The sequence below is a fragment of the Poecile atricapillus genome, chromosome 2 (genome assembly GCF_030490865.1).
Source record: "Poecile atricapillus isolate bPoeAtr1 chromosome 2, bPoeAtr1.hap1, whole genome shotgun sequence".
NCBI classification, from domain to species: Eukaryota; Metazoa; Chordata; class Aves; order Passeriformes; family Paridae; genus Poecile; species Poecile atricapillus.
Genome location: NC_081250.1, coordinates 59,596,022 through 59,608,717, shown reverse-complemented (window position 1 = coordinate 59,608,717; position 12,696 = coordinate 59,596,022). Strand labels below are relative to the sequence as shown.

General features: G+C 41.6%; 1 protein-coding gene across 1 annotated transcript; it reads left to right on the top strand.

Moving 5' to 3' along the window:
• Positions 1 to 526: 526 nt before the first annotated feature.
• ALDH5A1 (aldehyde dehydrogenase 5 family member A1) lies at positions 527 to 10,656 on the top strand. Its single transcript, XM_058832674.1, has 10 exons — positions 527 to 856; positions 991 to 1,074; positions 1,989 to 2,159; positions 2,272 to 2,388; positions 2,821 to 2,964; positions 3,838 to 3,981; positions 5,275 to 5,433; positions 6,761 to 6,930; positions 7,677 to 7,735; positions 7,888 to 10,656. Exons 1-10 carry the CDS (start codon positions 560 to 562, stop codon positions 8,091 to 8,093), a joined length of 1,551 nt encoding a protein of 516 aa, XP_058688657.1. The 5' UTR covers positions 527 to 559; the 3' UTR covers positions 8,094 to 10,656.
• The last annotated feature ends 2,040 nt before the right edge of the window (positions 10,657 to 12,696 follow it).

Here is a 12,696-nt window from a genome sequence, read left to right as displayed (position 1 = left end):
TCTTCTCTGTGGCGATCAGTGACAGGACCCGAGGCAATGGCATGAAGCTGTGTTAGGAGTGGTTTGCGCTGGGTACTAGGGGAAGGTTCTTCACCCAGAGGGTGGCTGGGCACTGGAACAGGCTCCCCAAGGAAGCGGTCAGACCACCAAACCTGACAGAGTTCAAGAAACATTTGGACAACGCCCTCAGGCACATTGTGTGACGCTTGGTGTGTGCTGTGCAGGGCCAGGAGCTGGACTTCGATGATCCCTGTGATGACTCCTACCAACACAGGATATTCTGTGACTCTGAGCCTCCCCTCTCCCTACGAAGCAGGGGTCTCGATGGGGAGCGGGAAATGAGGCTCAGGGAAGCAGAAGCCCAGCCCATCCACCCACCCACCCACGCTTCGGCTACGCTCCCTCCCCTGCCCGGGCAGGCAGGGTGCCCCTGGTCGGGTGCCAGCGCCCCCGCGCCCCGGCGAGACGCCGCTTCTGGCCCGGCCCCCCGGCAGCTCCTCCTCCGGGGCGGTGCGGGCGGGCCGTGCCGGGCCCCGCCGCCTGTCGCCGCAGCGCGGCCATGGCCACCCTCCTGCCGCGGGGCGCCGCCGCCGCCCGCCGCCGCCTCCTGCTGCGCCCCGCGCCGCTCGCCCCGGCCCCGGCGCGGGCCGCCGGCCGGGCCCTGTCCGCAGCCCTGGTGCGCCGGGGCGGCCTGGTGGGCGGCCGATGGGTGGAGACGGCCGCCGCTTTCCCCGTGCAGGACCCGGCCAGCGGCGAGGAGCTGGGCCGGGTGTCCGACTGCGGGGTGGCCGAGGCGCGGGCGGCTGTGCGGGCCGCACACGAAGCCGGCGCCGGCTGGGGCCGCCTCCCCGCCAAGGTGAGCGGCCGCGGGAGGTGGCGGCGTGGGGGGGCCCGGGGCGGTCCGGCCCGCTCCGGTCGGGTCTCTCGGGGCCTCGCTTCGCCGTCCCTGCGTGCGGCGGCCACGGCAGCCTTGTCTCTCCCTCCTGCCAGGAGAGGAGCGCGCGCCTCCGCAGATGGTACGAGCTGATGTTGGAGAACAAGGAGGAGCTGGCGCGGATCATCACGGCCGAGAACGTGAGTGGGGCGGCGGGGGTGGGCACGGGCACTGCCCCGTGCTGACACTAGCGCTGGGAAAGCCAACACAGGCAGGCGAACGGTGACACCAAATAAGCTGTCAAACCTCTCCCTGCGCGCTTCACCAGTTAGCCATCGTGTCCTTTTCAATAACTTTGGGCATATTGTGCATTCACATTGCTCTGCTAGGTTCGTGGGTGACGTTTCAAACACTCCTTCTCCGGACATACAGTGCGTTGGTTTGATGACGGTAGTACCTAATCAGAGGAAACCAGACCCATGTTGTGCTTCATGGCATGCCAAAGTGTACATCCACCTAAACCACGGTCCTCGTGGCAGAAATGTTTGTGACTGGGAAAAATCACGCACGTCTCCAAGTTGGATTCACACAGTCTTTATCACTGAGTACTCTGGGAGCTCACAAACTGGTGTCCTTTCAGACAAAACCTTGCTGGAAGATGCTTCAGCAGCTCCTCTGTGGTGTCACAGCTTCTAATGGTCATTCAGTCCACGGGATCAGATCTGGGGGTAGTCCAAAACAATACTCCCAAAACAAATGACCCTGGCATAAACTTGTGACTGTTTTGACATGATTTGTGTCTTTCTTCAGGGTAGTAATAGCAGCTAACTCAGAGTTTGTAAATAAATTCATGCTACATTTGCTATTTTTCTTCCTTGTCCTGGGCAGGTATGAATCCAGGCACAACATATGAATTACTGACTATACAATGATGGTATATTGAATCCACACAACTATTGCTACTGCAATCAATCTTGTGGAGATCACAGTGTATGTCAGAGGGAGGGGATGATGAAGTACTCTGAAAAGAAGAAAAACTCCAAAGTTACTTTAATTTGTTTATATTGCTTCTGTTTGGTGCTTACAATGTATCTTCAATCTGATTTAATCAAAGGGGAAGCCTCTGAAAGAAGCACAGGGTGAAATCATGTATTCAGCCTCATTTCTGGAGTGGTTTGCGGAGGAGGCTCGACGGATTTATGGTGATGTTATTCCAGCATCTGCAAAAGACAGAAGAGTCCTGGTGCTGAAGCAGCCAGTAGGAGTGGCAGCCATTATAACCCCAGTAAGCATAGTTGAACTCTTGAAGTGAAGGTTGTCAGCTCAAAATGTCACTTCTGAAAAAACAGGAGGGAAAATTTTCCTAACTTTGACTGTACTATTTTCTTTCTTCCTAGTGGAATTTTCCCAGTGCTATGATTACCCGAAAGGTTGGTGCAGCTCTGGCAGCTGGCTGTACAGTGGTGGTGAAACCTGCAGAGGACACACCTTTATCAGCATTAGCTCTTGGGGAGGTGAGTTTTCAGTGCTAAGCTTTACCTCAACAATGGACTGATACTGTAAACAGGGAGTCAGATGGGCTTGGAAGGTAGATCTGGACAGCTTCATACGTGAAGAAAGGACAAACTGACTTGATGCAGGTGTTTAAGTTTAGTGAGAATCTTTGCAAATTGTTTCTAATATGGTCTAGAGCCTCAAAATGGATTTGGCCATTTTGATACTCAAAATATCCTTATATCTTTAATTTGGTTCTTTTGAAGACACAGCTTAACCAGAGCAAAACTGCTCTCTCAAGCACCTGTGGTATCAATTCCTAGTTGTGCTGAGCCCTTTTGGCTTCCATTGACTTATAGACTGTATTCTTCAAAACAATGAGCAATCATTAAGTGACTGTTCCTCTTAAAAAATGCACTAATAATGCAAATTCTGTTTTTCTTTTGTTGCAGCTTGCAAACCAGGCTGGAATCCCAGCAGGAGTGTACAATGTTGTCCCTTGTTCCAGACAACAGACAGCAGCTGTAGGGGAAGTTCTATGCACTGATCCATTGGTATCCAAAATATCTTTTACTGGCTCTACAGCAACAGGAAAGGTACATACGTGGACAGAATATCCTTGAAGATTATTACTGTGATTATACTAGAAAGGTAGGGGGAAAGAGTGTGCCTTTATATGGAGCCTTCTTTTCTGGCTACTGTACACAGATTGTCCAAATAATTGTGTACCTCTTGAGATACTGTTTATATGTTTTAGCATCAGCACTTCACAGAAGGATGCCTGTCTGCAGTTCTTGATAACTGCCCTTTATTAAACTGTAATGTGAACAGTCCTGTACAAAATGTTCTTGGTTAATATCATAAGGTGACAACATACTAATAGGAACACTGAAACTGAGTTTCAAAGGTTCCATTCAAGAATGGCTTCAGAAATTGAGAGAAAGTATTAGAGGAGTAAGGTCCTGGCATCTCTTCTATCAACCTTAGTCAATAAGCAATCTTGTTGCCGTCTCTAATTGAGTCTCTGAAACTGCAGGGTGTGGCTACAAAATGACAGAATTCTCTAGGGTGGCTGTGTGCAGAATGAAGAAAAAGTCTGGTATCAAGGCAAATCATAATACCAAAGTCTATCAGATATTGAAAAACTTTTGTAAGAGTAATCAAGATTTTGTTCTCAAAAAAGAATAGAACAAACACAAAAAAGTTGACAATATTAGTGTATAAGCTTGACCTGACCTGAAGTTGATCAAAATCTTTCTCTGCATTTGTCCTTGGCCAGAATTTAATCTTTAAGGATTTTAATGGATGAATTTTGAATGAATTTTTTGTCATAGGAGATGGTCTAGCATTGTAGAGAAGATGCAGATTATTTCCTTGCCAGAGTTAATTTTTCACTGCCTTGCATCCATGATTCCACTGTTCATATCTGTTAGAGGTACAGATGTGTGTGTCTCTTATGTTGCCTACAGATCTTGCTGAAACACGCAGCTGGCACAGTGAAGAGAGTTTCCATGGAGCTTGGAGGACATGCTCCTTTTATTGTATTTGACAGCGCCAATGTGGACCGGGCTGTTGCAGGAGCTCTTGCTTCTAAGTATAGAAACTCGGGACAGGTGAGAATTTTTGTCCATGTTTCTAGACAATGAAGAGCTGTACATAAAGTTCAAGCTGTAAATAAGCTATTTCACATAAAAGGAAAGCAAAGAACACTTCACTGTGAAGAGAAAGTTCTGAGCTCACGCATGGCTCTGAGCACTAAAGCTAATTACCAGCAAGTCTAAGTAGCAACACTGAAATCCCATATATTTTCAGAACATACATGGCAGTCAGTAGCACCACTATTAGAGAAGATGATGCTCTCTAGGACCCCTTGCAAGAGCTTGAGAAGTAATAAGGCGTTTTTTCATATGTTTTGTTAACATTAAATTCATTGGAGAACATGTGAATGACACCATCTTGCTTCCGTCTATTAAGACACTGATAGTTTTTTCTACAAGGAATAGTTTTAAAAATTGATAGACAAGATTCAAGTGTGCATTGCTTCAGATGTATTTCATTTAGAGTCAAAACATTTTTAAGAGCATCACTTTCCAGAACAGTCATCTGAGAAGGGCTATGTGGAGACTATTCCAGCCTCACAGGCTTCATGTTCATGTGAACATGAAGTTGATAAATTCCAGCTTTTGAGAAGCACTAAATTTTCAGTAGGTCTGGGAGGTCATTTGATAGGGAAAACTTTTCTTGAATAATGTAAAACATGACTAATCTTGGGAAGAAAGAAAGGAAACAAAAGTGGACAAGGACCACTAAGGGATCAGACCCACAGTGAACAAGATCTATCATAAAACACACTTCTGCTGCTGTAGACAAAGATAAGAAGCTGTTACTTTTCACATACTGTAGCAATCAAAATAGGATGCAGTCAAAGCAAAGGGGTAGCACAAATAAATAGACCATTGAAAACACTTAGAAACAACTTTCAGGAAGAAAGCAAACTCAGACTCAGATAATAAAGGAGTTAGTGGTAATTTTTTTCTAATCTAAGCGCAATTTGAGTTTTTTAATTTTCAGCATTCTGCAGTCTAATTAGAAAGTGTTGTGTGCAGCTTCTGGACCTTAGTTGATCCATGTATCTGAATCCACAAAACTCAAAAAGCATTTTCCCAGCGTTTCTTAGCAGTGTGACATATTTCACACACCCACTGACAGCTTGTTGAAGTATTTCTAAAGTGCAATGGGTGGTGAAAGAAATGGCATAACTAGGTAACAGTTTAGGATGAGGGAGGAGAGGCAGTGGATATCAGTGTAGTAACCTGATTCTTTGGCACAAAGGCCAGAATGAATTAATGGATGGATTAAATACCATATAAACTAATGGAGTTTTGTCTTACCTTGTTTGTTTTCAGACTTGTGTTTGCACAAACCGTTTCCTGGTGCAAAAGGGAATTCATGATGAATTTGTGGAAAAGTTTGCTAAAGCTATAGAGAAAGAACTTCATGTTGGAAATGGATTTGATGCAAAAACTACCCAAGGACCACTAATAAATGAAAAAGCAGTGGAGAAGGTATAAGTAAATATTTAATTTTTAACATCCTAATTTTATTTTTGTGATCCATAAAATAACCTTACATTTATGTTTCACCTTTTTTCCCTTGTTTTATTAGAACATATTTGTGGTGTGGCTGGAAGTGTGTTCTGTCCCCCAAGTCCATGTGTATATATAGACAAACAGATGTGGACAGTTTATGTATCATCCCCCTGCTTCCATTAAGGGAAAGAGAGGCCTCCTTTAGGAGAAACTGATTCCTCCTGATTACTCCCTAGCTATTCTCAAACTCCATTCACTGAAACTGGAAACACTGTGAGAGCTGTACAGTGATCCCGCAGTTCTGAAGCACTGTGATTGACTATTTCTTTTGAGGAAGAGTGTTTCTTTTTGACAAAAGCTAGGCAGAACAATTTATTTGGGTTAAAAATACCAGAACTCTGTATGTTGTAATCATTTGAAACTTCATGTGCATGGTTTGGGTCTTCTGTTTTGGGTGGCCTGCAACTCCAAGAATATTTATTTTTTAAAAAATTCTAAAAATCACACCTTCTATATTATTTCACTGTTCCTAAGGTTAAAGATTATTGAGTCAAGTGGCCCATACTTAGTAAGATATTACAGCTCAGTTGCATGCAGGCTTGGTTTGAATCTATTATACATAAATGCTGCCAGATTCTCTTTATAAAAGAATTGGAAAACATTCATTTATTTGGGAGACAAAGGATACAGTCCTTGAATTTCATTCCTTCATGCTTTTCCTTCTTGCATCACAAAAGTGTAGTATGTGTATCAGGTACAATTATGTACACAAATGAACACTGTATATAGTCACCTTCTGTAATTTCAAAGGACTGTATTCTTGGTGGGGATCGCTACTTTTGTTTTCTTATTACTTTGTTGTCTTTAGATGAATTTTAAATATAGGGAGTACATAGAATCATATAGATGTAGGAAAATGTTCTTTGCCAGATCCATCTTGAGAGTTGTTTCTCTTTCCATGGCGATCATAGGCTTCCATTTCCATAGTGCTTGATCATTGATACAAGATTCAGTTTTTCGTCCTGCAAAAGCTTTTTCTCACATTAGGTGTATGCTTTTAATTTCTACAGAAAAGTGGGCTGGGGACCACAATTCATAATTTGTCCCTCTGAAATTCTGTCAGACTGAGAGAAACAAGAATTGAAGAGAAATTAGATAATATTGCAAATGATCCTCTGCAACGTGTAAACCTCTCTTCAAAATTTTCTCTTAAATATTGGGAGAGTATTATTTTTTCAATGGGAAATATATTATTGCTCATTCTTAAATGCTGAATTTAAGATTTTTGTTATGCATGCCTCAGGTAGAGAAACACATTAAGGATGCAGTTTCTCAAGGAGCATCTGTTGTGACTGGAGGGAAGCGACACAGCTTGGGGAAGAATTTCTTTGAGCCAACATTACTTAGTAATGTTACAACAAAAATGCTTTGCACCCAAGAGGAGACATTTGGCCCTTTAGCACCAGTTATCAGGTAAGATTATTAATTCTACAGATTAAAATTAACAACTAAAAAAGCAGTGAAAGATTATTTTGAATAAACAAGATTTGAAAGACAAAAAATATTTATGTATGATCACGCAAGTCTTGTAAAAATCTGGGGGTACTGAGGTACACATGTGAAAACATACTTTGGATATGTGTCTTGTTTGTTTCTTTTTCTTGATCTGATCTTAGCATCTCTGCAACTTTTTGAAAATTAAAAGTATCGCAATGGTTAAGCAAGGCCAGATAGCAGCAAAACCTTCATCGGCTTCATGATCTGTGGTACGAAATAGGAGACAGGACTTTTGAGTTTGTCATGTGATTTGCTAGTCCTAAGCTTTTCTGACAGAGGATGAGTCGGAGTTGTCTGTTCTCCTTAAAGCCTTCCCTGCCTTTGTGCAGAGCAATTGGATGTGATGGAAGAACATCCAGTTACCTCTCAGAGTTGAGAGTGCTGTGTAGATGGAGAAATAGGTAGGCTAAACCATGTGAAGTAAATGTCTCAGAATCATCCAGGTACCTAGGGGGAATTAAGGTAATCTTAACTACTTAACTGCAGTTTAAATTAAGAGAAGAGGTAGACACTTCAGTGTTTCAAACTTAAATTAGCATTTTAATATACACTTTTGGGAAAAATAAATTGACATTTTAATTCCTGGTAAGACTGCTTCTTGTCAGTAAGTCAACAGGTGAACTGCAGGCCTCATTTTTATTTTTTCTCTTTTCTATTGACAGATTTGAGACTGAAGCAGAAGCTGTTGCTATAGCAAATGCAGCTAATGTGGGTTTAGCAGGTATGCTTCTCTGTCAGTTAAGTGTATTTCTGTGGGTTTTGAGCTTTAATGTTATGGGGTGATGATTTTGAATGCTATTAAGTCTCTTTTTCACAGTCTTCTGCAATTGTTCTTATGATTTTCACTCATGTGTCTCTGTGTCTTCACAACAGGATATTTCTACTCCCAAGATCCAGCTCAGATCTGGAGAGTTGCAGAACAGCTGGAAGTTGGAATGGTTGGTGTTAATGAAGGCATAATCTCATCAGTGGAGTGTCCCTTTGGTGGGGTAAAGGAGTCTGGTTTAGGGCGAGAAGGTTCAAAATATGGCATTGATGAATACTTAGAAATAAAATATGTCTGCCTTGGAGGATTATAAAAGCCTTCAAACAGCACAATCTCCACAACTTGGGAAAGAGTGCTGTTACTTAAATAAGCTTCTTGAGCCAGAAATATGTATGAATGAAACTTCTACCTTCTTTAAAAGTAATCAACCCTGTCCTGTGTGTGTATAGAGATATCTATGGTATTCTGTGCTGCCAAATGTTTTTACATTTGTTTATACATCCAGTTTTTCAGCAATGTGATCATAATGTCCATTATTTTTAGTAATGACTAGGGATGTACATTTATTGTTGGATTATCCCTGTGTAACTGGGACAACTTGTGCATAATGAAAACAGATTGTAACCTGTAGCAAGGGAAACTAGACCACCATTTTTTACTACCTTTAGTATTTCAGTGTGGATAAGGGAGGCTTTGGGATGGCAGTCTCCCTTTAGAATTTTGTGTAAATACTGACACTTTCTAGTGTGGTTATGCGACCTTAGAAGCAAGTGTGTGTGGTTTTCTTTTAGGATTTTTTTTTTTTTTTTTAATTGTGGGAGAATCTGCTGCTTACACAAGGTGAAGAATTGTTTTGAGCTATATCTAGGCATCCATATAGGCTAACAGACAGCTTTTTCAGCACTGATAATGCTGACTGCAGGGCTGCTGCCTGTTCAGCTTTAGGTTTTTGAGCAAAGAGGTGTACTTTGTGCCTAACAGCTTGCATGTCTAGGATGAAATATAGCCCTTGTTTGATGCCTGCTAGCCCCAGCAGTCCTGTGAACAGGACAGTCCAGGACAAAAAACTGATGGCTTAATGAGAAGCATGAGGAACATCTTGCAGAATTGTAAGAGCTGTGTGAAGAAAGCACAAGTGGTGACATGACAATACAGATAAAATCCCTCCCTTCCATGAAAAGACCATGACTCTCCTTGGGTAGAAGTACAGTCCCTGATACAAATATTGTTCAGTGTCTAAAGGAACATAACTCATCCCCTTCAAAGAATAGGAGCAGATAGCCATCCCTGTGGGCCTTGTGTCTTGAATTGTATTTGTGGTTATACAGGTGAAGGTCAATTAGGAAGGAAGGTTTAGAAAACCCTTGAACATGACCCATTTGTGACCTAATAGATTTAAATAGTGCTGGTTAGAGGTGAGACTTTGACACATCACCTCACTATTCTGTCATCTTCAAAAGAAGATATAAGGCTTCCTTAGTATGAAATAAACAATGTTGTTTAAACATTGTTTTAATGGCAGTCAAACAAAGCACTTTAAAAGATGTGCAATGTTAATTTGGTGAATAAATCAGCATGGCAGAAGTTAAGTGGAATAAATTTTGTTTCTTATGTTCATTATTAAAAATAAATAAAAGAAGGCAACAGAGCCCTTCTTTCTATAAAGTAATGAATGTACCCCATGAAATTAAATATTTTATCCCATCAGACAAAGAGGTACCAGTTAACACAAGACTTGGGGAGGGAGGGAAAGCAAACTGGCACTGCGTTTCCCAGGGTTTTTGTTTAAAGCGCACATAAAGTAGCATTGACTGCTACTCTTTATTTTTAAATATATTTTTTATGGTTGTATTTGTGTAGCAGTTGAGACTAGGTGGGTCTGGAGGACATTTTCTGTCAGTACTGTGTGCATCATGCCAACCAAAGGGCAGTTAAAGGGGATTTACTGCCCTTCCAGTAGTTCCCAATGCACCAAACCTGCATATTTGTGGTAGTGAGGACTTAGTACTGTTATCTGTGCTTGTTGTCAAGAACACAAGAACATGGCCTCTTTCTACACTGAAGCAAGAAAATTTCCTATAGCCAACTTCTAAGATTACACTATTGAGTACAAAGGCTGCCTGAATTTGGGAAACACAGTGTTGTGGGAGAAGGCTGTTTTCCAGCCTTGGTGACTGATATATGTAGTATTAATTGGAAAAAACATCTGGGAAAAAGAAGGTCATGCCTTGGTTCCTGGCTTCCACAACACAATGATGCAGGCATAGTTACAGGTATTGTACACAGGTAGAATATCTGCCACTGAAATTCAATTATGTCTGCCTGTGAACTGCAGTATAAGGTCAAAATTAAAATCATCTTATTTACAGCTGTATGAGAGTGTAGCATTTAATGTGAGTGTACTTCTTGGGACAGTGCAGTTGGAGGATAAATAATTTAACTCTTACTCTCTTCACTGCAAAGTTACTGATCTGATGCATTGGTACATTCAAAATCTCAATGTCTTTTCTGATAATCACACTTCTAATGGGTGTTTACTTTTTTTAGCAAATAATATCTTTTACAATGCCTGATAACAAGCACAAACAATAATTAAAGATAATGTTTGTAAGAAACTTAAAAAAATACCTTTGTCTAGAATGGATTGTGGTTGAATTCCAGCATAATATCCTCATGTCAGTAAAGTCTACATCAGTTAAACACAGAATAATCAAAGTTGTCTTCATAGCAAAAGCTGGGATTCTTCAACAAAAGACTTACTTGAATTCTCACACCTCAGTTGTGTTGATTGCACTTGCGATAGTTTAGCAATTTCTGGATATTAAAACTGTGATTAAAAAAATGTTTTCAGTCAATAAATAACTTCCATGAAAGCACCAGATGTTGTGGTTTATTACCTTATTCAGTGCTGAACTGACAAATTGACAGCAGTCACATTAAGTTCAGTCTCTCAGATTTGCACAGAAGATTTTGTTCTGACAGCTTTATCCCTGGAAAAGACACCACTTCTTTGTATCACAGAATCACAGAATGACTACGGTTGGATGAGACCTTCAAGATTGAGTCCAACCCATACCCTAACACCTCAACTAAACCATGGCACTGAGTGCCATATCCAATCTTTTTTTAAACGCATCCAGGGATAGTGACTCTACCACCTCCCCAGGCAGATCATTCCAGTACTTTATCACTCTTTCTGTGAAGAACTTTTTCCAAATGTCCAACCTAAATTTCCCTTGGCGCAGCTTAAGGCTGTGTCCTCTCCTGTCAGTTGCTGCCTGGTGAAAGAGACCAACCCTCACCTGATTGCAACCACCTTTCAGGGAGTTGTAGAGAGTGATAAGGTCACCTCTGAGTCTCCTTTTCTCCAGGTTAAACAACCCCAGCTCCCTCAGCCATTCCTCAAAGGGCTTAAGTTCCAAGCCCCTCACCAACCTCGTTGCCTCCTCTGGACATGCTCAAGCGTATCAACATCCTTCCTAAACTGAGGGGCCAGAACTGGACACAGCACCCCAGTTGCAGCCACATGTACCCACATGTTCATACAGTGTAAGATTTTGGTACCCCCAATTACAGTCTCTGGAATCTAAATAAAATAGATGAGACTACTTTGGCATTGTAATATGCCATCAGTCATTTTGTATGCCAGTCTTTTATGCTGAGTCAAACATTTTATCACAAAATAGATTAGTGTCTTCCCTGCTCTTGTAATGTGATTACTTGCATAATTCTTTATTTCACTCATTAAGATTTAAAATAGACTTTTGGGAGCTCTTTTATTTCTATTTATTTAACACAGACTTGAAGCCTGAGAAACTGTCTTTTAATTTCCAACTTGACACAGTCATCGCCAATTTCTATTTTATTTCTTAAGGTACTCCTTAAACAGCTGTTTCACACATCCCCACACCCACCGCCACTGCCTCCACTGCCTGTCTTCTCTGTGTAACAAGCTCTCAAGAAACTATGTTTACATATTCTACTAGATATTAATAAGTTAGCTAGCTTAAAGATTTAAGTATGGTGTTAAGAAGCTCTAAGTTACATTTTAGCACTTGTTTAAAGGGTTTCCACGTAAAAACTTCCTGCTTCGGTCCTTCCAAGAAGAACCATGTGAAGTTGGTGGTTTAGTCACATCATCAGCGTGTGCCAAAGCTGCTTAGCACAACTGGCTGAAGCTGTTTTGGAACCATGCTGATTATCTTCTGTTGCACCACCTACTCACAGGGATGGGGAGGAGCTACTGCCATTACCAAAATGTACAGTGCAATAGCAAAGGGGCAGATTCCATCCTTCAACAAAGGGCACATGTATCTCATCAGCTCATTCAGCTACCAGTATTCCCTTGCAGTCCAGTGGCAAGGTTTTGAGGTATCACCTAGACTGTGGCACCATGTATCCAAACAGACATAGAAAGTTCCTTTCATGGCATAGGATTTTTTCCTTACAGAAAGACACTTGTATCTCATAGCACCTTTTATTATCACTATTCAGCACAAACTTAATATACAATGATGGAAGGATTTTTCTTTTCCAGTTCAGAAAGAAGCAGCATAACCTACCCCTCTCTAACAGCATATTTTGGGTTATTCTGCACATCTGTATCTCTGATTACTGCTAAGCAGAGGATTCAAGTACGGAATTTTGGTAACAGAGTAAGCCACAACAACTGTGAAACCACCACACTTGGCATGACAGCTGGTGATTATTTATACACAGCTAATTAAACCAAGTAAGGACAAATGCCACATGAAAACTTATTGTGAAGTGCAGTAAATTTTTTTTTTTTTTGCTGCTCTCTGATCTACTGAATGATGTTGCCTCTCTAATAAAAGATGCTTCTGTCAGTAGGGAGGGAAGGAATCAGCTACTGCATTGCTTTTATGTTTGAATACAGACAAGCTATGGAAGACAAC

Excerpts from the sequence above, each read along its gene's own strand:
- ALDH5A1 (XM_058832674.1), top strand. The coding sequence starts at position 560 with ATGGCCACCCTCCTGCCGCGGGGCGCCGCCGCCGCCCGCCGCCGCCTC. Across the intron at positions 2,160-2,271 it reads TGGCAGCCATTATAACCCCA|TGGAATTTTCCCAGTGCTAT; the intron begins GTAAGCATAGTT and ends CTTTCTTCCTAG. Across the intron at positions 2,389-2,820 it reads CAGCATTAGCTCTTGGGGAG|CTTGCAAACCAGGCTGGAAT; the intron begins GTGAGTTTTCAG and ends CTTTTGTTGCAG.